Raw genomic sequence first — 27,084 nt, forward strand, 5'->3', positions numbered from 1 at the left:
TAAGACCTAAAACATAAATCGAATTCCGGAAAGTTAGTTTGTTTTCGTACGACCCGCCTGCCGATCTTGCTCGAGTGATAAGCCATGGAAGCGTTTCGAGGAGTGGGTACATGATGACTTACCACGCCATGAACGAGACAGCAGGCGAGTGCACCTACAGTACTTGGTACGATCACGAGTGTGTCTAGGCAAACTCAATGCACGCTCCTAGACTGGCATTGTAACATACAATGCTCATGCGTGTTCTAAATGAACGTAACTGTAGCTGTCTAAAGAAGAGGAGAGTTTTTAGTGTGATCGCAATTATATGGACACCCTCGACGGGCTTTGCCGTCGCCGTCGCCGTCCCCGTCTTCCGTATAAAGTCCAAGTGAATAGACAGTTATAGTTTAGCGTTAACGTTATAGCGGGGGTTAAGGTAATAGCGTTACCGTGCCGCAAACGTTCGTTGAGGACAGCGCGCTTTAGTTTAGCGGGATAGCGTTTACGTGCCCAATGTTTGCCGGTGGCATCAGCTAGCGGAAGGTGAATGCGTTAAAAAAAGTGAAAAGAAAAAAAAACTGAGAATGCTCGCCTGTATCCCCCCACGCAGCAATATTACTACTTTTTTTAGTAAGAATAAAGTAAATAAATATGAACCACGCACCAAAACGAAAATTTTTATGTTGCAGATTTGTTTATACCGATCTTCTAGTTAGGCCTAGGGACATTCGAAATGGGAAGCGATCTCAATAACTACGCGAAATAATCCGTAATACTCGGCTGTCGAAGCTACCTGAAGGCAAGTAAAAACATTGTACACAGTCGTTTGCTACGGAAGAAGTGGATCCGTCCACAGCAACGCTAAATTCAGTTCGAAGCGGGTGTCCAAAACCGACGCCATGTTTTACGTACACTACGTTAACCATGCAAACAGGGTAACGCTAAACCTGAAAAATAGCGTGCGTACGGTAAACGCTACGTGTCGTTTAGCGTACGGCGCATGCGCATTTAGATCCCGCTATTCCGCTAAGCCCGCTAAACTACAACTGTCTAAAACATTACTCTGTGCATCGTATGTTCTACCTGGGAGTAAAAGCTCGCGATCGCTGGCAACGAACGCGGCTGAAGCAGAGGTGAAACAAGCCGGCCATCTCCGTCGCTTGGAGGTCGCGTGCGATAACATCACACTGCGTGCGAGGCCTGCCGTCGATCGGCTCCTCAAGCAGAGAGGAAGCGCCCCACCCGTATTTTGTGGGGCCAAACAGCCTGAACAAAGAGCCTGAAGGGACACCGCAGGGAGGGGGGGGGGGGGCTGCGTCGCTCGAGCAGCAACTGCGACCTTTGACCATAAGCGCGCGGTCGCGAGTGCTGGCGAGTGCGCTATCTGGGCAGGCATCAGCGAACGGCTCGTATACCTTTCTGTTTTATACGTGATGTACTCGCACCCATTCGCGTTGAGACGGCAGACTGCACGAAAACCGCTTCTATCCATAGAACGGCCGTATCCCCTTACACCAGCATTTTGTAGACTACGCGAGTTCGGATCCAACAGAGTAAGCTGCTAGACTTACTTCGTATAACATTACAATTTGTTGCTATCGCATTCATTGCTTCGCATTTGCGGGGAAACTGATTTTTTTTTTTTGCCATTCTTTAGCTTGTGTTTCCAGCCAGGCGGTGCTGAATTTTCCCTGCTTATCTTTCTCTCGTTTTTTTTTTCTTTTCGGTCAGTAAACTCAGGGCAATATCTCCTTAAAGTGGAGTTTCAGTTTTTACGTCAAGTCTTCTGAAGGTTTTTTTCCCAATCAGTCACCGTGTGACACTGAGGAAATTTGATTTTATTCGATCCCTTGTTAGCTGTCCCCCAACGATATCCTTAGCTTTTGCATTTTATACTTACCTCAATCCCAGGCTGTCTCTTTCGTTACCTAAAAAAAGAGAGAAAGAATAAAAAACGTTCCCGCCTGAAGAGTTTCTACCTACAATTCTGTGTGTCTCCCCAGCACGCCTTTTACATCAAGCCAATTTTCTCAGCCCGGGAAAAAAAAGCTTCCTTTCCGCAATCATCGGCCTCTCTGTAGAACTACTTTTCAGTTATACCCAGCGTTATCACACTCACTCAGCGATGGCACTCTTTTTTTTTTGTTCTGTCATTAAAATTGTTGTAGACTTCCTTCCTCCCATATTGATTCCTCTGTCTTTCCTTCGCTCGTCGTGTTTTCATTATCTCTTGAGCTGATACCCTTTGTTTTACAGCGAAAGCTGTTATGAGATTATTTCAGCGGGCGTTTTTGGCGCCGTAGTTGTCCGCCGCTGCCGCTGCCGCCGCCGCCGGTGTCCGTAACCAGTATCGCTCGAAATAAGAAAAAAAAACGAAATAAGAAAAAAAATTCCAGGATGGAACGAGGTTCGAACCCGGGCCCTCTGCGTCGGAGCCCAGTATTGAACCTCTGAGCCATGCCGGTTTTTTTTTTTCTCTATTGCCTCACAAAGTATTTTCATACACTAATCGTAAACCAGGGAACACTACAATGATACACCACCAGCTGTTAGCTGACTCAGATGCCAAAGTTTTAACCTCTGAGCCATGCCGGTGCTTGAAACTGCTTTGCAAAAAGGTCCTATACAGGCTTCATGTCGGGAAGGAACCACATTAGCATATGCAATATAGCGTGGTAGAAGAGTAAAATAAGCACGAAGCGTCGCACAACGCGAATTCTGTAACCAGGCGTCACACAATGCGAATTGCGCAACGTGTGGGTTGTTGAATGCTTCCAACCCATTACAAAGGGTTCTGCCATAATTCTTCGTCGTCATCACGCACAGCATCAACAAAGTGCGCATAATGCCTTACATGCGTTTAGCAGGTACCAACGGTCTCCGTAAATGACGAAAAATGGCACAGTGTCTGGTGCCCTACTTCTCAAAAATTACACTTATTTATAGCGTAGTGGGTTCCCCGCAAGTGCACTTGTATTGATTGCCAAGGAAGCCCATAAGCGCATGATCCACTTCCTCGGGGTCTCAGTAAAATTACAATGATTTATAGCGTAGTGGGTTCCTCGCAACTGCACTTGTGTTGGTTGCCAAGGAAGCCCATAAGCGCATGATCCATTTCCTCGGTGTCTCAGTAAAGTTCTTCGCCCCCCCCCCCCCCCGTCTCTCTCCCACGTCAACGTATGTTATACAGCATGGCGGGAGAGGGAAATAGCGACCGGGCGTCACCCAATGCAAATTGCATAACTGGTGAGCCGTTTAAAGATTCCAACCCATTACAAAGGGCTGATCCATAATTCTTCATCGTCATCAGTCATCGCGTCAACAAAGTGCACATAATGCCTTACAGACGTGTAGCGGGTGCCTCGCTTCTTTGCAGAATGAAGAATAATGGCTTAGTAGGGGCTTCCCAACTTCACAAAAATTGCGACTTATGGCGTAGTGGGTACCTTTCTTGTGTACTTGTATTGTAGCCCCAAGAGAGCTTAACGGGCTCTAGAAACGCCGCTCTTCCAGCTTTCGCTGTGACTGTGCTGCGGTTTAAGCGCAGGCCTGGCGTTTTTAGGGGCGAAGCTCCTTAAAGCGGCACCCGTTCGTCCCTCGTAGTTGTCGTAGTCGTAGTGCGTAACCAGTCGTAACGCTAGTACCAGATCTTGACCTCCAAGGTGGTGCCGGTGGGAGATTTTTCCTGTGCGTTGTTGAACAATAAAAAATTCGCAGCGTGCGCGTTAACTAAAAGCCGAATTCTTCTGTCTCTCATTCCCCATTAGCAGCCATTGGCATGTTCCAGTAGGAAACGTTAGTAGAAGTAGAAGTGTAAGTGTTAGCTAAAAGCCGACTTCTTCTGTCTCTCATTCCCATTAGCAGCCATTGTTTACCTCCAACATAGTGCCTGGTGAGATTTCTCCTGTGCGTGATTACACAATAGAAATGTTGTTCAAAACGCCGTTGATTGATGAAATAAACCAACGAAAGACGCCAGATGTTTTCTAAACGCAAAACGAAAGAACGCCAGATGTTTTCTAAAGCAAAACGAAAAGACGCCAGCTGCTTAACGAAAGACGCCAGACGTTTTCTAAAGCAATGGTTTTCTAAACAATGAAAATGCACAGCGTACATGTAAAATTAAAGTGAGCTGCAAGTCGTCATAACTCATCGAACCTTTAGTATAAACGCGCCCGATCTCACGTCGGTGATGATGTACTGGGCAGAATTCACGGAAGATTCACGGTTTACCGATGAACCTCCGCAGCTTCGCCCACTCATCATCATTCACTCCGTGGATATGCTGTGATTTTTTATTGATGAGAAGTCTCCGTTATACGAATAGCGCTAAGCGTAATAATCTACCCTTATGCCACAATCAAACGTACGTGGAAATGGAATATTCATATTATTTCAAAGAGAATAGTCAAACTAAGTGCAACTTTACTTGATCGATGTTCCGAATTTCAAATTGTGTGCTTTCGCCTCGTTTGAGGCCTGTTTACTCCAGGAAAGGTATATCTTTCTTTGTCGCCACGCTGGTACAGTGGTTAGGGTGCTCGGCTGCTGACCCGAAGGTCGCGGGTTCAATCCCGGCCGCGGCGAGATGCTGGAGGCCCGTGTACTGTGCGATACCACTGCATGCTAAAGGGACACTAAATAGAAAAACGATTTTTCTCTTTTTAGTAAATTGATAGAACGGCAGCATGGGCTAGTTTGTGATTTAGAATCGACATATTTGCACAGCGCAAAGTGAACGAGGACACATGAAAGGACACAACACAGTGTTGTTGTGTTGTGTTCTTTCATGTGTCCTCGTTCACCTTGCGCTGTAAATATGTCGATTAGTAAATTGCTCATTCAGAATTCCAGAAACGCCCGCGCTTGCCGTGAGAAGACGCTTGGTAGACAAAAAAATGCGCAAAAGAAAAATACGAGTGGCGACGGCACCTTGAAATTACCGTACCGAACACCGTGACGTCATAAATTTTGAAGGCATCTACTAGGTCCTACGTCGCTTCTAATCAGTAAAAGTGAAGTACATTCTCCTCTGAGGGGACCATAGACTTAACATAGTAAGTTTTAGTAAGTTTTGTTGAGCCAATGTCGCCAAAGCACGACAAGTACACTTTGAAATCCGCGGCTCACGCGCTGAGATTTTCGAGCGAAATATAAAAATGAAATTTTGATCTGGATTTTATCCTCTATTAATAAACGTATGATGCTGAAATTAACGACATCAGAGTTATCAGAGTGTACTTTATCAATCTAAACTGATTCATTGATTCACTTTTGTGTCCCTTTAAAGAACACGGTATGGCCTGAATTTCCGGAGCCCTCCGCTACGACCTGTCTCATATTCATATCGTGGTTTTGGCACGTAAAATGTCGGATATTATTATTTATAAAGGGACATATTTCTCGGGCTTGCCTTTTTCACACAAGCGTACCTGAACCGCGAGGTCCTGATTTGTTGACGTGAGGGCGACAGACAGTGCCGTGTCTCTCACCCCCAAATTTGGCGGTATTAGTGTACCAACCAGTCAGGTCCATCACACTATACCAATATGTGAACTTCTGTTTTACCCTAATGTGGATGTGTTTGATTTCAGCCCTGGCAGTGTTATCGTGGACTACTTCGTCTTGTTCTACCAGAGAGGTGGGCCCGTGGACCCCATGGAGCTCGCATCGGCATTCAATTCCCACCTTGGCGTCAACGGATCTTTGGGCGAGGAGTTCTTCCTGGATCCCACATACACCCAGTTTGAAGGTACGTGTTTATACTTTTGGAAGAAAAATCTAGAGATGGCAGACACACTCACTGGCACGAAGTGCGAGCGGTAAACATGACATTCTGTGTCTTAGTGGGCGGGTTTGTTGACCACATATAGTCGGACACAACTTAAGAGCTCAGGAAAGCCCCCACCCTGATAACTGAACTGCGATTGTCAACGCGACTAAAGAAATGGCGCGGCTCGTGACGTCAGTCTAGCGTGCGCGCATTGGGGCAGGCACATTCATCTGCCTTTGAGGAGGACATGCCGCTGACTTCTAAAGTTGTAGCCGTACAAACTTCTAAACTTCTAAACTTTTAAAGCTGAGCATGTACAGTGTAAAGCATGCAGTGTAAAACATGTACAGTGTAAAGTTGATCAAGTACAATGCGGAAGTGCGGTAGCTGGAACACCGGAAACAATTTCAGTTATATTAAATTATTTAAGAAAGTTTGCTGGAAGCCGATTGCAGCTTGTGTCCTCATCTCTGGTTTCATAAGGTGGCGACTGCGAGCCAATTGCTAAAAAAAAAGGTCAGTGACATTGCTTAAAGCGTGGAGTTAGCTTTCTCTACTGCTATAAGAAATCGTCGACGGTAACTCCCTAGTGGTAAATAGTCAGATAGTGCATGAACATTATATTTAATTCCACAATTGAACAACCATTCGAGAGCACCAGGTGGCATTAACCAGCGCTAATAAATGCTGGTAGAGGTAACAAGAAATACGAGAAGGCCGTCAACACAAACGCCGAAAATAACGCAGACGAGGCAACACAGACGCCAAAAAACAAACGTACCATCTCCGGTTTTTACCATTCCAAGCTTTATTCAAGATGAGTGTCTAGGCTTACATGACTGTATAGTGGAGCAAGTTTTCCTACTCAGTAAGATGTCGTCAATTTTTTCCAATTTACTGCTCCGTTATGTAGCTCCGTCACAAATTTCGCAAATTTCATTCGCGATGGAGTCTCTTTTTCGCTGCCTCAATGTATGCGGTATCTGTTTCCTTAAGGGGAAATCAAACCTTAACTGTCATATGCAAATTCAGCCAAAATGCAGGAATACCTATACGCCGAACATTGTTTGTACACTGATGGTCCTGGTCAAACCTCAGTCGGAGGTTTCCACAACACAGCCACTTTGCTGGTTGGAATGTTGAATTAACCAAAGGAGTATTCGTTCTGAGACTCAGTGCCGTCCGTTCGTCTGTTTCACAGTGGTTGGCGTGGTGCGGCCCAAGCCGCTGGCTTCATCATCTTCCGAGCCTCCGGTGCCGCAGTGGGCTATCGCCGTCATTGTCATCGCCACAGCATCGCTAATCTTCATTGTTCTCTTCGGAGCTGTCACGGTGAGGGCTTACTTAATGACTGTCGAGGATTACTCTAAGGCAAACTCTGATGTATACGCGACATAAAACTTTAGAAAAATCACCGCGTTTTCTTTTTTAAGTTTTATGTCGCGTATCGTAGTGAACTGTTGTAGCGGGCGAAACATTGAATGGAGTGAGGAAGACGCACAGTAATACTACATACAAAGTTCCAACAGTAGAAATGAGCGTTTACTGCTTAATCTACACAGCTTGCAGCCATTGCGGACTTCATCATCTTTATCGTCTTTTTCTTCTCCTCCTTCGTTGGCTTTTCAGCCAGGATCCCTACAACACACACATATTATTTTGTCGTGTTACTATATGAGCGAATAGCCAACAGAAGTGAACGCTAACCTAAAATAGCCACTGCTGACAATAAGCGATTACTATGGCAGGCTCTACAGTAATATACGATTTAAACAATAATTAATATACTGTGTATTTTTTCTTAATTATAGTGTTATAGGGCAGTTTCTGCGAGCTACTTTTCATGTCTAGTCTTTTTAAACGATGTTCAGCTCGAAAAATGTTTTGTTAAAACCCCAGATAACTTCACGCGTTTCTTAAAAATTGTGGCTTTCAATACCATGGACGTTCTTGTTCAATCTGTTTCGCACGCATCAACATATTATTAGGCTTTTGTGTGCGAGTAAAATCTCTCTGCACACTAAGGCTGTCGTATAAGGCGCCGTGTGAATCTTGAATCGTGAGCTATTAAAAGAAGACTGCGGTTCACACACCTGTGCTTCTCTTTGCGGCCGCAGATATACGGCCGTACAGCGGAGCGGCGCAAGTACAGTAGCCGGTTGCAAGACGACGACCTAGACAACGTGACGCCGTCCCCTAGCAAGGACTGGGAGAGCAAGCTGGCCGCGTCGTACGAGAACTTCGCTGCTGACAGCGTGTACGACACCGAGGACCTGCACTCGCCTCCGCCATCTCACGACCCGTTTCAGTACGACGACCGGTACAAGGTAATCATTGAATGAGCAATGGAAAAAAAAAACAGAGACAGGCCTGGAGTAGCATTCTTTAAGAGTGCACTACTCGTATACTCAGAATAACAGAGAGCTGAGCTAGTTGGTAAGTATTCATTCTAAAAAGACAGGGCGTGCAAACACGGACACAAGAAAGAAGTCAGGACACCACAAACGCCGTTTGTGGTGTCCTGACTTCTTTCTTGTGTCCGTGTTTGCACGCCCTGTCTTTTTAGAATGAATCGTATACTCAGTTACAACTTAACCCTTTATGAGGCATAATGTACGTACAACGCACGCCACCTATTGAGCGCGGCATTGTCATTTCTATCAGCCTCTTATGTGCAAAATCTGAGCTCTCTGTTGTAAAGGGTTTTCGAGAAAAAAGTGGGACATCATATGCGTCCCACTGCTCTATGAGTGTATGTATCTGAAAAGTGGGACATATGTGTCTCACTGACCACTGAAGGACAGTCGTTTCAGAAAAAAAAAGTATTTTTATTTTTTATGCGAACTTGCTGCTGTCTTACAAATCACAAAGGACAGAGCCTACAAATACCTACTGTCTGTCACAAAAAAAAAAAAAAAGCTCGACTAAACACATATTCTACATCCACTTGCTAACTGCACTAGAGCAGCAGATGTGGGTACTGGACATGCCTGCAACAGTCTAATTTTTGTACGTGGACGATGTTCAACTGCTTCCTCCACTGGAAGAGACTTCCCTGCATGAAGCAGTATGAAAATTGGGCACTGCAATGAGTTCCACACAATGTTAGACTGGCTACGCTTTCGGAAATCACTGAAAGGTTGTCAGCTTTGCATTGCACAAAGTTTTGAGAAAACTGTATGGGTAGGAGCGAATAAAACCACTATAATAGCACATTTAGGCACTCATGAGTATGAAATAAACTTTTCAAACTTGCCGCTAATGCTGAATCGGGTGGAGAGCGCGCCAAAATCTGATGAAAAAATGATACTGCGCGTGCAAGCGGAATGGTTCGTTTGTAACACGGTTATGTGCTGGCGCCTTGCGAATACCATAAAAACAACTACCAAAACCGCTGTCTAGGACATCCACGCGGTCGCACTAAAAGTCTGAAAGCAATCGAGTCAGCGGTTGTGTTATAAAAAATTAGAACATGGCAAAGAAAAAAGTGGTACATATGAGCCCCACTGCCCCACGAAGGGTTAAGAATAAGTGTAACTCCTTCAACAGCCGTCGCAGTCCCCACACTGCGAGATTTTGTATATATGCCCCGTCGAATGGTATTTGCTCATTTACTTGACATCAGCCATATTTCACGTATTTAGGGTCTTTGATTTTGCCATACAGACACGTGTTCGTGTCGTTGGCTTTCGATCGAAAATTGAACTTCCTTGCAAATTTCAGCAGACATTCAGACATATACGCTCATCCAAACGTAATATTTCGAATAGGAACGACTAACTTTGAAGTGTTAATATGCGCTGTATTTATTTTAGCACAGGAAAAGTATTTGCGGTTAAAACGGAAATCACCTAGCACGAATCCCTTGCACAGATGGATCGCAGGCGCGCCGCACTTGCGGGGATGGAGCTTGTATTTATCATTAGGTTGTGACCGACTGTAAGTGGTCTTGCTACTTAAGCGCGTGCTGACTGGATAAAACTGGTGAGCCAGCGAACCGGGCCCAACCATCACAGTCGACTTATCCAATCAGCGTGGGCTGTAAGAGACATTCCACCGTGTCTATTCTTATCTAGAGAGAACAAAGCTACTCGTAATGTGCACTGGTTGCTGGCCTAGCGCGAAACTTCAAGTTAAAGCTGAAACATCAAACGTGGTGGACACAGCTTTTGCACGAAAGTGAACATCGAACGTCGTCCTTAGTTGGCCGTCGACATGGGCGCCTTTGTCGCCCGCCTCGAGCCACGCGACGCAGCTCTTTTCTTGCTGAGGCCAGTTGGATTGCTTTGATAACTTCGCCGGCGAAACAGAAAATAAAGAGGGAATAAAAAAATATTAATAACAAAAGAATGTCGCAACGAAAATAAAAATAAATCAGAATAAAAATCTGAAGAAATGTTTCAAAAATGATAAAACTAAGAATAAAAATACTCTGCGACTGTACCTACACACGTGCCTCTATCAAATGTTTTGCCTCAGTATATCGCCAAATCAAAACATGCGTACAGCTGCGCTCAGATTTTTGCATTAGGGAGTACATATATCGTAACCGTCGGCGTAAATATTATTAGCCTTGTATGGAAAAAAGAGAACCTCCATAAGGATCGCGACTTCATTGAACAAAACAAATTTTGTTTCGCATGAAAAGCAAAGTTCTACCATTCTTTTTTTCGCGCTTGCTGCCTCTGCCCAGACGAGTGCGTTTTCCCCACACCACGTGAAATATTTTGTAGTTTGTATTATGGCTGATAATCTGCCTCTTACGTCTCATGCTTAATGTGCACTGTCGATATTCACTATTATTATTCTTATCTTTTGCTTTTCATGCAGGCATGGTAGGAGGATATCGAGGTAATGCTTCTCTTTCTGTACATGTAGATATTTTTTGCCAGATATTTCAATTAGAATGTCTAAATGCGCTACCACTTCTGGTCTGCAAAAAACGTTGCATTCTGTAGTTGTCCTTTCATTTCCCAGAACATAAAAATGGTGATCCTCTTTGTGATGAGTTTCTTGTTTTGTTTTGTTTTCAATACAGCGGAAGCAATACCAAATGCAGCTTCAGCTCGAATACCAGCAAAAACAGCTAGAGAAGGAACAGGAAGAGAAAAAAAAGCAGCGCTATCAGCAACATTGGTGGCAGCAGCAAAAGCAACGCCAGAAACAGCAGACATACGAACAAGAACTGGAACAGCAGCAAAAACAGTGGTATCAGCAACATTGGTGGCAACGTCACAAGCAGCACGATCGAGGGGAGGCACACGAACACGAACAGCAGCAACAAACGCAAAGGCACGAACAGCACTGGTGGCAGCGGGTACCGTCAACATTGGAACAACACTGGCGGCAGCGCCAAAAAGAGAAAAAACTTCAGAAGCAGCGACAGCAGCAACAACAGCAGCAGCAACAACACCACGAACAGCAACAGCAGCAAAGGCAGCAGCGGCAGCTACAGCAGCAGCAACGTACGGAAATCGAGCGAGACGAGCAACTCAGGCGGGAGCTCGAAGAGAAGGCCGCCATTGAGGCAACTCTCAATGCGCAGGACACGTGGCGCAACAAGTGGGGCGTTCTGGTCAACAAGCTGCCGCTGCATGCTCGAGACACCGCCTTCTGAGCGAACGCGCACGTGCAAATTTGTACAGGCTCAACACAGTCACTAGGCAGAGGAGGGCTTCAATCGCACCATTTGCAGAACTCCGCGTCAATTCTCCGCCTGGCGCATTTACGCCCCGTGTGAAAGAACAGAAAACTAAAATCAGAAACTGCTTATAACAGCGGACTCGGGAATGCCCCCACGTGCTACCCGTGTTTCTCGACCAAATGAATCGAACAGACAATTAGGCCAAGGGAAGCGTAGAGGGCATTAATAGTTGTAGTGTAGTAATCATGGCGTAGGTTGAAGTGAATTAAGGCGGATGAAAACGCACCCTTCTCATCGGTGGGATCCGAACCCACAACCTTTTAAACTTCCATCCTGCGACGTAAAGGGTGTTTTTTCGTCCATTTTAATTCATTTCAATTTACGACGTAATTGGTACACTAGAGTTAAGGGCAACAATGAATCTCCCCTACTATTTTCCTTAATCTAATTGTCCATTGGACTTATTTGGATGTATGTATCAATGAAACAAGCCCTTCGAAAAAATTCCACCTCTTTCTGTGTCTCTCGATGACAGATAAGAGGCTATTCTGTGAATCCGGAATTCCTTTTAAATATGTTAGGCTTGTACCTTCGAAGCAATGCATCCGATTGGACTTTTTCAAGTGGTCCGATTGAAGAGCTCTCCTCCCCACGCACCGTACGCCATTAGTCCTGTTTGTTGCAAACCGGCTCCGGAGAGGTGCTGATTGTTCCTACCCCGAGGCGGCGCCACCGTTGCTTTTGTCGCCAGCCTTGTCCACTCACGAATACTCATGGGACCTAGTGCTGCCCTCCTACGTTCCCGCCAGTAACTAACCGACAAGTTCTCGCAGTGAAGGAGCTGTATTTTTTTTTATTTCTCGGAACGAAGGAAAAAGAAATTAGTGCAACTTAGAATAAACTTAAATATATCATCGCGGCCTTTTTTGCCTGAGGTAGCTAATAGAAATCTTTACTTATATGTTATCTTATTGACTGTCATTGTAATTTCTTGATTGGCCAGTACCATTTGTAACAATGAAAATTCGATTCTCTAGCAATGAAGAAATGGTGGAAACAGATGTTAAATATTGTCGGGAGTGATCTAACCAGCCTCATTATTTTAAAAATTTGTTTTGTACCTCCTTTAAAATGCAATGTTGTTTCATTATGATATTCTGCACATTTTTCAAATGTACATGTTGAAAATTTGACTGATAGTAAGCAGACAGCGCTGCAAGTAGAAAAACAAATATATGCGCTTCCTCGAGCAAAGCCCCGCTTTGAAAGGACCCGCTCTGATTGGCGCTGTCGTACCTTGGCGGAAAGTTTCTGGCAGCCTCTTGAATCTAATCATCTCGTATTGCCTACTAGGAGGTGGACGCTCACTTTTCTTCTTAGAGTGCTGCTACACGTCCCGACGGGTTCGTAGACAATGAAACAAAAAGGCTTCACAGTCCGGAATTCACATAATACAAAAGAGGAGCCGCAACGCCTTGCAAATTTGAAATACTTCTGACACTTGTGGAATGGCCTTGGCAGCTTCATTATTATTAGGCAGCAACACACTAAACTGCTCTCATACGAGCAGGCCTTCAAATAGTGTCCGTTTGGCCTCACAGAACATACGTATCATCAAAGAAGGTAATGTGTGCAGAAACGATATGAAGAGATAAGCAGAGCACTAACACCGTCTGTTGTGCTGTCCGGCTCTTTCTTCTAGCGCCCGTGTTTGCGAGTTTCGCCTTTTCCGGATTAAGTCCCTACAAAGTAGTTGAACCTTCTGTCGTCCTGAACACAAATCTACTTATTAGCAAATCATATTTTATGGCGGCACTTTCTACATTGTAGAGCTCCAAATTTCTTGTTACGGGCTTATGCGACTCTTGTATTTTCGATGACAGCGTGAACATTGTAAAGCACGAATCGTTGCGTTATCGTTGCCAAACAACGTGTTTTAAACACAGGTAAACAAAATCTTTAGCGTGTCCTTTGTTCGCAGAACTTTTTCTGGCATACTTGTATGGTTGTGCGCATGGCTTTTGGTTAACATAAAAGAGTGTCTCAAACTAATCAGACCTCGAATGTGATTTTTCTACTTAGCAGAACAGTGTGTAAGTGAATACTAACACAACTAAGGAATGATGTGGTGACAAAAATTTCCGCGTTTGCACTGGAAAGAGCATCACAGAGATCAATAATTCGTGATTGAGCATTTGCGCTTCGGATTCCCCACGCTGGCATCAAAAGTTAAGTGACACCAAAAGTGACACCAAAAGTGACACCAAAAGTGACACCAAAAGTCAAGGCTTCCGCGACTCGGTAGCTCTACAAACCGGTCTGTTACGAACCCTGAAGTCGTAATGGACGTGTAGCATGTACTCTACGATGTGGGCATCACGCTTGATGTAAAAAAAAAAAGTGGACGTAATGAAACACGCATTTTGCCAGAACCGTGTGACGCTGATGGAGAGGAAGTCCCTTTACTTGTTCAGTCTCCGGCACCTCCGCTGCGTGGGAAACTGGATGATCTGCATGTCGCATTGTGAGTTACAATCAAGAAATCACGCCTTCTGACAGCGGGTGTGTTTTAGCTATTTATATTTCATTCTTTCATAGCAAGTGTTCTAATGACTTTGAGCGCTCGTTCGTCCAGTGAACACATTACGCCTCATAAATGCTTTGTACAGCCACAGTAGCGTGTAGTAATCACGTTTGCCGAGATCTCAAGGCAGGAAGGTGCTACTACCATCCTTGAGTCTATTTTTGCATGAGTCACGCTATTTATTGCTTTGTATACTTTTGCAGAGGGAGCCTCAGTAGTTCACCTTTTTTCTTTATGCTACCTTCTTTGTCTCATCATCATGACACCCACTAGCAAACACATACAGTAGCTGTTCACCGGAGAATCTAGGAAGTAGTTTTGAGATAAAACAAGTCAGAGTTTCTTACCTAGAAAAGCATAAAACACCACGATCAAGCCCTCCAAGATTGTCATAATGAAAACATATGAGATGTGTAAAAAGATACCTATTTTCCTATTTACTGCCAGAAAGCGAAACAGTTGTATAAAATCTTCGGCGGTAAGAATACTGCTGAATGTAGTAGCGCAGCGCGCAATTTTTTTTTGTTACATATTCCCCCTCTGGAGGGAAATGTTTACATCACCCGAAAAAAAATAAACCTCGTCACATTCAGCCTTGCTCAATGTGAAATTAATTCCTCAGCGTTTCTGCATATGTGCTTCGTCACTTGATAAAATGGTATTTAAAAGGTAGAGATTGACAAGCATAACGTAGACACTAAAGTTATAGTCGTAGATCTGTTTCGGGGAAGTCGCCGCATCTTGCATATTTTTCGCGCTCATGGCCAGCCACTGCTAAATCAGTCAGTCATCTGTAATTAGTTCTTCTCGTGTATTTCTGTGGCACAATAATCGAGTGCCAGTCAGTGGAAGAATAAATATTTTGGGCACGTAAGTATCGGCCAACATAATCATTTGTGTAACTTGTAGCGTTAACGCCTCATCTTTCCGTGACAAGAGTGCAGTGATTGTTTAAATATTTCGAAAAAGAGAGCATGTGTGTGAGACTAACCTCTAAGAAATTATCACATAGCTAGTCAGGATGGATCAGATGATTACTGTTTTTTTTTAACCGCGTTGATTTTTTTGTTTATATTTATGTGTCTCTTACACCTCTGCCTATTGCTGAAAAACGTGTACAATTTTGTCGTGTGTACTTCATTTATGTTTAGCAATTCTCAAAAATGTGTATATACCTCTTCTGTGCCTCCATGTGGTGTATAACATGGGCACTGTTAGACGTTTCTGTCTGCTGTTATAACGTTCACTAATCAGTATGTTCGTAATGAGGAATGAGAGTGACAGCTGAACGGTGCATGCTATGTGTTTCTGGCGAATTTCCTGCTCAACCTCAATTCAGGCTGACATGCTGCGAGGTCATTCAGTGACTGTCTATTAAGTATGACGATTCATAAAGTTGAAATTGTGTTGTTTTGATTGCGAACATTTTTATATTGTACATCTTGGTCCGCGCAAACTGGAGGGATTTCCTGAACGTTGTTTGCAATGCGTAGTCAACTTGATCATGAATTTTGCGTGTATTTTGGCTTACATGCGTATCTTCTAAGTCAGCGGCGCTTACTTATACAACGTGTGTTCTTGTTTGCAATCACTATTTATACGGGTGTAATCAGATGATACAACAAGTGTACACGGAATGGCTTTAGGCTGAATAAAACAAAATTAAATTTAATTTATATGCAGTTAAGGATACTCCATTCTTCGCATTCTGTACTTGGAGCATTGCGTTTATTATGTGTGGCAGAAAAATCACTTAGTGGTTCGCATATTTGTTACTGATTTCGCAGAGAATTTGATATTTACTTGAAAAGATCTGTTGTGCTTTTGACAACTACCGGGGCAAACAAAAAAAATTATTGACTAGTGAACAACGAGAGGCGGTCTACATGCCACATTTGACGTCAAAAACATAGTTACACAACTATTCCACAATTGCTCCACGTTCATCGTTAGAGGCTAACACATAGTTATAGAGGATAACACGCAATTGTTTAGAAATACTTGGCACATGTTGATCGACCATGTTTTGTTGTTGACTGTGTCGAACAAAAAATGTGCAGTCGCATCCCACTGAAACAAGGAAGAACGATCATATCACACTCATGGTTGCGCATGTACATGCTGAATTACCATCACGTGACCACACTGCTACAGTTTAAATCCTGTCTCGTCTGCAGCCAGACGCAAATATTAAGGCGGTGTTCACACTGGCAACTGACAGAAGTGCGCCACTGGCGACGGAGGACCTACTCACCGGGCAACTAATGTTCACACCGGCGGCCGCGGCGCGCCCTACGTCACACCCGTCGTCGCTTCTGTAGAACCCTCAGCCTATTCCGGCGTTTTGCTCTTGCACTCCCGATTCGTCCAGCAGTTTTGCGACTCCAGTCGGAGCTCAAGGATTGGTCAATGAGCGGCTTCGCCGAATCGGTCACATCTCGACCAAGGTGCGATCTCTGTCAGTCGCCAGTGTGAATGCGCCCTTAGTCTCGATAAGTCTAGTCTCACTCTCACAAAGGCCTCTCGTATGTAACACTGTAGTGAAAGGCACAAAGGCTGCAAGCGGTGCACTACGGGCGTGACCTAGTTTTCTGCCTTGCACCTTCCAGCTTTGACTTCTCGCACGCAGCAGTGTGACACTGCTTTGGGATTGCGAGTGTTGCCACTGTTTGTTCTCGTTACAGTTTGAAAACACGATGTGAAGAGCAGAAGTTTGTCACTTTTGAAGTCACGCTCGGCATTTGTGTTTTTGTACCACATGCTTACTTTTTTTCTCAAATATATATCCTGCTTCTGACAATTTCGTTTCTCTTGTGTGCCGTTTCTTCATTCATAAATTTTCAGTACACATATAGGCTAAGCAGACAAAAAAATTGCGCATTGAACAACAAAGAGCACATGACAACGCAAGTGACTCAACGCAAATGCAGTTCTCCGAAATTATCAGAACGTACTGGGACGAGCTTTATGACAGTGAACACAAAAGTGCACTCCGATAACGGCGGCACACTCTCACAAGAGGCTGGGGCACAACTGCAGTTTGTACCTTCTGATGTAGCTCGATTCCGTGTCGTGTGGTGCAGTAACTGCGTCACAGCATATAGAACAACAGAACCTGTGTCTAAAACAGTTTCAGCCACTCACTGAGTCATAGACAGTGAACATATTTCTACCGAAGAGTAGGCGACACCAGACGATACGTGACAGCTATCACAGGCGTGCCTCCAGTGAACGCACAGAGTGCGATAAGTTCAATGTCGAGGTGAATGTCGATAAGTTCAATGTCAATGTCGACAAGTTCAATATGTGATAAAGCAACATAGTTCTCTGTTATTTAGCATACATGCCACACCTCTAGGATTGTTAGTTATAACTTGCACTCACTCTGAGCAATGTACATAAAAATGGCGAATGCTTCCGACCGAGTCATGCGTAACCGTAGGCAAACTCAGAGGAGACCAGTTCATAAGTATTATGTGATAACACGCCCAGCCCGGTAAAACACTTTATGTAAAGACAACATGCTGTCTGAGTTAGCAGCTGAAGAGTAGTTTGGATACCCCGAGACAACAGTGCACCTTATTCAAAATTCGCGTTTACTCATTCGATGTTAAATAAAGCCAGCATGATTACACTAATAGTGTATGCGGAGCATAAAAGCGGCATCTGGTCACTATTTAGTGAAAAAATACTAAAATGTTTAAAATTATTTCGATATCGGTATCTTCAACTGCTTTCTTTTATTGTCTTTCTTCAGGCTGTTTGTTTATAAGTACGTACTACAGTGACGACTGTGATATTAGGCTGCAGCATGTGAAATTCTGTGCTGTATTACGGTGCGAAAATACATCAACGAGCTGGATTTTTTTTTCACCATATGGTATTCCGTTAATTTACAATGACAGAAACATAAACGAACAAGGCCAGCCATAAGTAGCGATCTTTAAAAGTACATAAACGAAAAGAAATATTTAGGCTAAGCCCTTTAATTATAACGAATTATAGCTGGCACCTACTATACGTGTTTAGAGTGCTGTTATATGTTTTAAGACGTTAAACCACAGATATTATTATTATTAGAGTGCTGTTATTATAGAATACGTCGATAAGAAAAAGAATATTAGTTATTATAACTTCTAAACTAGCCAGTTTAGAAGATGTAAGTTGTAGTTATAAGTTATAGTTATAAGTTATAGGCCAGTTTAGAAGTTTAGAAGAGCCAGAACGAATGAGGAAAAAGGCGTGATACAAACCTCGGAAAGGAAACTTAAAGGAGACGGAAACCGAATCAGTTCCCTTCAGAACTTTCCTTCTGGAACTGATTTCGAAACCCCCTTTTGTACCCTTCTGACTCCGCGTTCCCGGTTCTTCTAAGTGAAAACTTTGCTTCCGCTTCTTGTTACGAACAAACGTTAAATTCTCGTCTCTTTCTCCGGGTAAGTGTTCAGGAAGAAAAAAAAATGAGTGAGAACGTGGGTGTCACTTCCCACACCCTTAGTCCAGCTAGGCACTAAAGCTTCTATAGATTGAGGCACACAGCCCTCTGTGTTATCTTTTATGTAGTTCACGCACTCTTCCTAAAAGCCTCCGGGTAGACTTTCAAGTTCGCGAAAATGATCGGAGTTTCGGGGAAGACACTTCCTATAATGGACGGGTTCACAAAACGGAAGAGCTCTTTACAAAAAAAGCTAACGGTAATGGATCGATGTCTCAAGTTGTTTTATAAAGTTGTGAAATCTGTAAGCTAACCACTTATCGCTTCTTAGAGCTCTTAAGGTCAAACTCTCTCGCACCTTTGAAAATTGTACGGAATTTCCGCGTTGTTTTATTTCCAAGCAACTTTTACCACGCGTATTTGGTGGAGCCTAGGTTCTGGTACATGGGATACATTGGACAACCATGAGATACCTGTGAACCTCAGAAACCCTGAACCTTGGTTTGTACCGCGCTTTCGCACCGAATTTAAGTTGCAATCTGTTAAACACAATTTGCCGAAAATTCTGAATAATCGTGTTAATGCTACTAATCTCTCTCGCAAGGAATTGAAGCTGTACCTCGTGAAAAACATATACATATATTAATGCATAACGATGCATATAAAATGACCATGTTTTGTTTTATTGCCTTGCTATATATTTGCACAACAATGTATCTTGTTGAATGTTAAACATGCTGTCGTAAAGCATGTATCTGAGTGTCAAATTTACGTTTCAATTTTGTACCGAAACGTTTACTGTTATCGCGCTGTCATGTACAACGCCTCCTGGGTCCAGTCAAGCTGCTGACGGCAGTTTTTAGCCCCGGAGGACGTTTCCAGTCGGTAACTAGAAGAATGAAGGTTGAAGTAAGTAAGTAAAATTATTCTGAGAGCCGCCACATTTAAATAACAGTTTCAAAAGAACATTTAAGCAATTACTTCGTAATATCATCACCGCAGCCCCTATAGATACCAGATCGCTGAGAGATATTTTTCTAGATTTGATGGTTACAATACTTCACTTGTCAAAAACTTTTCAGTTGATATATAAAGAAAAGAAAACATCAATCAGGCTTTCTGAAAGATTTGCGTAGTTAATTCAATTTGAAGCACACCGAGTTTCTATGTGTCTCTGTCTCTACATTGACGTTTTGTATTGCAGGGAATTGATGTGTTCCCGTCGTCACCTAATCCTTTAATGGCACCCTGCGCAGCTTTCATCGGCGTACATACGACGTCCTTCTACTACATACACCCCGGCTTCAACTGCGACTAAAAAGCCGCTTTCGGCGATAATACCACACACACAATGCTTACGCTGGGTTATTAGGAATATAAAGCAAAAGAAAGTGCATTTTCAATTCGGACCGTACGCTGTCGAACACGCGAGCGAGTACTGAGGAGCCAGAGCGAGGTAGCCGGATCAGTAAAACGGGTTCTGATTCTGAATAAAGCGGCTTCTGCTCTGTCCCCATAAAGGACAGCTCTCATCCTCTCGGCCCAAACACTCGTTATGGTCGTATAATTCATAAACCGTACTTCCCGTTTACTGCAAACGCGCTCTCTCCCTTCGTATGTTTACCGTGCCTTCTATGGAGCGTCGCAGACTCCTCTGACTCGGTGCGGACAGTTCGCGGTTTTAGCGTTCACCGAAAGTCCAAGGGAAGGTGTAAAGAGTAAGAATTAAAGAGCCCTTCTCTCTTTCACTCGAAAGTTGAAACGAGGAAGTTGATACGTAATTGAGTTTTTTGCCTTTTTTTCATTTTTGTGCAACGTGCATTCTTGCAGCGAAGCATCAATGTGCAAGGAGGAGAAGGGACAATTGGTGAAAAGACAAGAAGGTTATCCAGATGTTACAGCGGCAAGCTACCCTGCGCTGGTGAGAGTGGGCAAACGCTATAAAAGATGACAGAAGGAAGCAAAAAAGATAAAAAGGTGAAAGAGGCAACGGAGCGAAAGAAAGAAAACGACATTCCTCACAGTCAAAGCATACTAATATTAATAATCAAGATGTTTAAGTAAGCGAGCCACGTCTCCCAAATATCTTGGTAAACTGGTAGGATGAATTTCTTACATTTATTTACCGTAGTCGACTGCGGATGACTTAAGAATTGGTTTGAGCGACATGGAGACTCATGATTCAAGAGTTGAGCGGTGCCAAGTGAATATACGCAGAACATGAACAACGTGTCAGCGCCAAGCGAGATTTAGTCAGAAGAACATTCCCTTTAAGAACTGCCACACGTGACATGATTACCGTAAAGACACGCGCACGCGCGGCATTGCTGCATCTCAGAAAACAGATAAACAGGAATGGAGAAAAAAGAGTCGGTGCAGAACGACGCGCGAGGTATTTCACCAACCGAATAAAAGAGGAGCCCAGTGACTGTTGTGGGATTACCTTGATGAACTCTTGCGTAAGGCGTGGGGGTTTCGTGTCTGTGAACATTTATGACGTGCGAACATCCCTGTGGCGCAGACATTTGAATTGTAACACTGGGATTAAGTATATGTGAATGTACATTAATCTGTAAAATTTTCAATACTAGGGTTAGGTATGTGAATGTCGATTCATGTGTCAATTTTGTACCGTTTTGCGATTACTGATAACCTCACGCTGAAAAATATTATGCAGGCGAGGAGGAATAGCCGGGACCACACAGGCACTAACCTTTTCTCAAACACATTTAATTTAAACGAAGGAGACGTAAAACAATGCACCGCCAACCTTTCAGCGGATGTGCGCATGTTCCCTGCTGCAGAGGGCTTCGCATACCACGCAGCCGTTACTCGGAAGCCCATAAATAACGTGCCACTGGTTCCTTTCCCGCTGGACGAAGGATGCGAATGGAAATGGGCCGTCCAATATCGGTGCACGAACGAGAGAGTAAGGCTGGCATACGGGGCTCTACGGAACCGAGAGGGCATGACTGAGAGGGAAAGACGAAAATAAATGATGCCCGTCAAGACAATGAACCCACTTCCGTCCATTTCCTTGGACCACGGCAGATTCGCGAAGAAGAAAGCGAACAGCAAAATAAAAAAAATCCTCTTTTCCCCCGAAAACCCTGAAAACAGCGACAACTAATGACATTGGGGAAGCAAAATATAAGGTTGCCAACACGTCCCTGTGGCACGCGAAGTCATTTATACGACTTGGCCAGCTTCATCTGTCAAATGGAATTACGAAACGCGGACACCCAGAGTCTCATTCAATTCCGACCATTTTCCCGGTAGGTAAGAATGCAGCTAGAATGTAACACATCGCCGAACTATTTGCTTTTCTTCTTTCTTTCTTTTGTTGTTCGGGGAAGTACCACAACAAAAGTAAATCGCGTTACTGGAGATATGCAACCTTCGAGTACGCAAAAAACATGACCTCCATAGCGCAACAGGTTAGGAGGGCTACAGTTTCTACCATAAAATCTGTGATATCAAAATAAGAACACCGTTACACATTTGACAATGTCCCGTAATCATTAAAACCGCTTTAAGAGTAACGTAAATGAAAGACGCCGTAGTGACACACGAGGTAACGGTCTCCTCTTTCGTACATGTTCATGGAAACGCCTACTTCTCGAATTGTGGCACATAATGAGCAGAAAGAAACATAAAAAAACTGGCCTCGGACAATAATATAAGGGCGAAACAAAATACACATTTAGTAAACGTGCAACTGGAGCTTCAGCGTCTTGCATACACCAGGCACTCGGAAAGATGTACTGATGCAGATCTTCTTAATATCTCTGTTTTTGCTCCATGAGTTCCAGACGCAATTTTGTTCAAAGTAAAACAAGAAGATGCTGTAAGAGAGGCAACTATGGTAGCGGAGCGCCGTGCAACACAATCCGTATTTGTGTAGTGAGATGATCATCTAACTGCCTTCCCTTACACTATGCCACTGAAGTACCAATAAAATATTAGGCCTACAAATTAGCCCTTTCAGACGCCACCTGTAAAGAACTGTCTGCAAATGCGTCAAACTTACACATAATTACACATAATAAGGCACTCTATATTCTATTACAAAAGAAACATTGTCGCAATACATTTATTTACGTGTTTTACACCAATTAATCTGAATTAAAATATAAGTAATTATCTATTTATCCTGAAGTTACTCATGCTCTGTATTTGCATAAATAGAATCAGAGTCAGGCTAGAAATATAGTGCATATTTGCTTTCGGTTATGTTCATTCCGAGCAAAGAAACATTGCTATTTTGTCGTGGCTAGCGGAAAGCGGCACGTCGAACGACTCGTAGAACATGGTAGCGCCTTCGGCAAAGTGATCATATGCAACAGTACGCTGCAAAATGAAGTTAGATGAAGCTACCTTTATTACGCAGGAGGTCCATTTCATCCAGACCTCAATGTATCTTGCTCTTTCTTAGCGACTTGTCGACGCCACCAGTAAAAGCATGTGATGTACACAATTGCGAACAAAGCGTGTCAAGGGGTTTACAACTCAACTAGGAGCGGCATTATTTTCCGCTTCTTAACTGCATCGATATTTTTATTCATCAACAGTGATTCGCTTGGCTCAACAAGACTATTGCCTATCTGATCCATTAATTTCACTTTCTCGTCAGCGAGGGGCTGCCAGCACTATTTAAAAAATATTTTCTTCTTTTCTTTCCTAGTTATTGTAATCGCTGTATACAGTTACACGAAGAGAGGAAAAAAAAAACAGCTGCACGCGCTGTATGCACGAATTGTAAAAAAAAATGAAAACAAGCTGAACTAAAACGTTAGAAAATATGGTCAACCGCCTCTACAAATACAGGCGTAGCAGCTGAGTAGGAATCGATATTCGTCAAAACCACGTGTGATGCCACTGATGCGGCGGATCGGCCAGTACGAACGGTGCGGCCGCACAACCTAATCTCGGGCTAAGCCAAAGTCACGGTACTGGCGTTTATATGGAAACTTATCGTTACAAAGTCTCCAAACGATGAGAATACGCTTCACCAGGCGGGAGATTGAGCACTAGGCCGACATTGGTGCACACCTCATTGCACCGTCAGTACGCATGCTCACGAAAGACTAAGAAAAATGCAAGCATAAGTAACAAACTTAAGGCTGATCGCCTACGGGAGGCAAGTGCGACGGTCTATCGGCCGCAGGGCTCGCTCGGTCACCGAGCCAGAGTACACGCTTCAAAGTACACTTCCGGTGTGCGAAGTCCCTTTGGCGGCCGAGTCGAAGCGCAGGTGGGCGACTGATCAGTGTCTTGGGAGTCGTTACTGCAACTATCCAAATGGTTCCGTTTTCGGCCTTTCCTTTTTCCCTTACTCACTTGTTCTCGTTTCCTGAACGTTCGTTCGATATAAGAATTCCCCTTTGTGCAATAGTACTAAACTCGCTTATACGTTGTCAGAGCCAATACCAGTTTCTTCTGACGAACGAAGCTGCGTGGGTGCGCACTCGTTGGGACCATTTATTTGGTGGTCACGTAGAAAAACGCATCGCGTGTCTTTATTTGACCGAACTGCAATGTTGGTCATTCACCCTAATGGTAACACTAGCATCATCACTGCGTCAATAGCTAATGGAGGCTGCGTCAGCAAGCCTTCCTTCGCACTAACTAGTAAGGAGCTATCGTACTTGAATCCACCTGCGCGGGATTTTGCTACATTTTGGGTTAAGTTTGTTTTATCACTCATTTGCATTGACAGATGTAGATGTGATCACGTGTGTAAGTTTTATATATCTGTGCGTTGCTGTAAGGAACAACTGTCGGAAGTATGCGCACGTCCTTGCCACGTCTTTCTCTGCTGTGTACGTTTTTCGCTGAAACTTTTAAATAAGTATCGGATGAATCGTTGGAGGGACGCTGTAATGTACGGCTTCGCTACTGGCAATTTGAATTACTAGACAATTCCGCTGATAGCCGTTGATTTATTTCTGGTAAGGTTACAGTGTGACAAATTAAATCTGAGCTTCTCAGACCAAATTTTCGAGACATTCTATGTTGGTATGAACATTCACAAAGCACTGGCGCAAATTGCAACTGCCGTCAAGGAAAAAAAATTAGCCGAGCCGTACGTCTTGAAAGCGAATTCAGCATGTTTGATGGTTGTTCGAGTTGCTTCTGCTTTATTGTGGCTATTTTATACACCTGTAGTCGAAATAGGGATGTCCGTGTAGGTTTACTATATAAAAGAGATGGTTGATCCCTTCGTCATAGGAATCGGAATAACACGAAAGTAAAGCGTGCCCTTACAGAAGTAACTGAATGTTTATTGTAAATTGATATAAGAGAGCTTGTACAACGTATATTGATGTCTGGCAGCTATAGCACCGTTTAACGTGGATGCACCCACTTTTATGATTCCTGGTACATCTCCGTTCCGACGACTAACGTCCATGTTAAATGAATAAACAAACCCTTATGGTAGCTGTAGTAGTTAACGGTGAAAGCGTTATCAGAGAACGAGGTGTGATAGCCAGAAGAGCGTCGCATATTGGACGCAGAACTTGGTCGTCATCCCGCGGCATGTTAAAATGTGATTGAACACCGTGGCCGGACTAGATAGAGGGAAACACAAAGCGCGTCGTCCCACCTCGGTAGCCCGGCCGCGATTTTTCTCGAGGCGAGCGCATGAGCGGGGAGCGCGGTGTTACAGCCAGGTGAGGCAGGCGCGTGTCGAAGAGCTATTTTTGGTTTGGATTAGCGTGATGCTATGAGCGAGGCCGACGCTTTTACGACGCTTGGGCTAAGATCGCCACCTCGCGGTGTGTTAAGGAATTGACAAAATTGAACTTCTATTGAAAACGTGGCGAATGGGACGGACGTGTAACGCGTTGCAGGTGCTAATCGCGGAGGCCACAGTAATGACGAATTACTTTACGGCTCCCAGAGGGCAACACCACCCCGCCAACCGGATGAGTAGTAGATATAAAAGGCGCGTTTGTAAATCCTCTAGAGTCTGTGACCGTGGTCCAGTGGATAGCGTGCCCGGCATCAGTTGTTGCGGACTTAGCGGGTGTGGGTTCGATGCCCGTTGACGGAACTTCTTTTTCTTTGCCATCTGATCGTGTAAACTTTTGCGACGTCATATCCGTGACGGAAATACGTCAGTGAGGTCTTCGTGGACCCCGGCATAAAACACTTTCGTGTTGAAAAAAATTAAGGCAGCTTCGCACTAATGGAGACAAGAATGAAGGAAGTGCGGAGCTGTGCGGCCATCTTAGTTTCTCTTTATTTTTTCGTTATTTCGTCATCTCTTCTTTTTGCCTCTCTTATCGCTATTTTGCCTGTCCTTTTTGTATCTGTCTATTTATATTTCTTTCTTTCTCTGCATATGTATATATTTCTTTCTCGCTCTTTCTATCTCTCTCTATGTATCTTTATCGCTTTCTCTTTATTTCGCTGTCTTTCTTTCTCTTTCTGTTTCCTTGCCTTTCTTTCTCACTATTGCCCTCTTTCCCTTTCCTTCTGTGCTATGCTTTACTCTCGTCCCCCCTCATTTCCATTCTTATCACCTTCGAATTTCTCCTCCTCAGACTCACTTCTTCCCACCCCCTTGGTACATTATACTAAACAAGGCTATGTTATGCACTGTTAACGTGCCTAGATAGCCGAGTGGTTACGATGCTCGCCTTCGGATCGTGCGTGCGCGGCATCGAATCCCACCTCGTTAAGAAACTTTTTTCGCCAGGAATTTATCTTTCTCTTCCTTTCTATTTATTTCTCTCTCTCTCTCTCTCTACTCTTCCTCTCGCCCATCACAGTTATTGCATTCCACACAGGACAAATCGGCGCACATGTTCTGGGAGTGAAGCAGAAGTTGAAGAAGAGGACGAAGAGGAAGAAGAGGGCGAAGATAGCGCGTGCCTGTTTCTGACAAAGATAATTATCTGTCGACGCGAAACAGCATAACGAAAAGCTTAACAGCTCCGCCGCAAAAAGTGTGTACACATGCACTCGCGTAGTCTTGCATTTCCCGTTTCACAATTCCCCTGTACGCGCACAATGTTCTCTTTCTGTCCTTTGCGTTTCTTGCACTTCCCGCCTTCTCCTTTTCCGTTTTACTTCTTTTCTTCCATTTCGTATTCGTTTGTACAGTCGTGAGTACTCTTAGCGTCAACAAGGGAGCGCGTGCCGCCCAGTACTATGAGCGACGCCTGCCTGAAGAAAGGACAGACCCAGGCTCATGCGCAGAAACACACAACCATTCTGGGCAAGTGCGAAGAAATTTTGCCTAGCCTTGCTCGCTTCAGCGCTGAAGCGCGCTCATGGCCCATCATGATACCCCTAGAAACGAAATTTATCGTGCAATGTCACCAATGCCTGACTGACACATATTGAAAACAATACATGAAATGAAATGACCGCGGGTGCTATTCTGGACATTGTCAAATTCCGCCATGTTGTCAAATTCCGCCATGTTGATGATTTGATTGGTCACGCGAAGTCGTTCGCATTGTGGCGCTGCAATGGCGTTACGACACAGGAATCCGTGATGACGTAACGTGCCAAAAAATAGTAAATTTTTTCCGAAGCAACGCTTCGCCGTACTCTGTCATGTAGAAATAACGGTTTGGGTGAAAGAACGAAACCGAAATATGGTACTCAGCTGTTCCTACGGTCAACTTGCGGTTTATCGAAACTACTGCTCG

At 44.0% G+C, this 27,084-nt stretch overlaps 1 protein-coding gene across 1 annotated transcript in view; it reads left to right on the top strand.

Annotated features, from left to right (window-relative positions):
* Positions 1-16,783, top strand: part of LOC119394623 (mucin-5AC) — a 34,675-nt gene extending 17,892 nt beyond the window's left edge. The window contains exons 4-7 of the mRNA XM_037661941.1: positions 5,577-5,734; positions 6,957-7,087; positions 7,873-8,082; positions 10,794-16,783. Of these exons, the coding sequence (XP_037517869.1) occupies positions 5,577-5,734; positions 6,957-7,087; positions 7,873-8,082; positions 10,794-11,372 (1,078 nt within the window). The 3' untranslated portion in view covers positions 11,373-16,783. The remainder of the gene's footprint in view (positions 1-5,576; positions 5,735-6,956; positions 7,088-7,872; positions 8,083-10,793) is intronic.
* The last annotated feature ends 10,301 nt before the right edge of the window (positions 16,784-27,084 follow it).

This window comes from Rhipicephalus sanguineus, chromosome 5 (genome assembly GCF_013339695.2).
Source record: "Rhipicephalus sanguineus isolate Rsan-2018 chromosome 5, BIME_Rsan_1.4, whole genome shotgun sequence".
NCBI classification, from domain to species: Eukaryota; Metazoa; Arthropoda; class Arachnida; order Ixodida; family Ixodidae; genus Rhipicephalus; species Rhipicephalus sanguineus.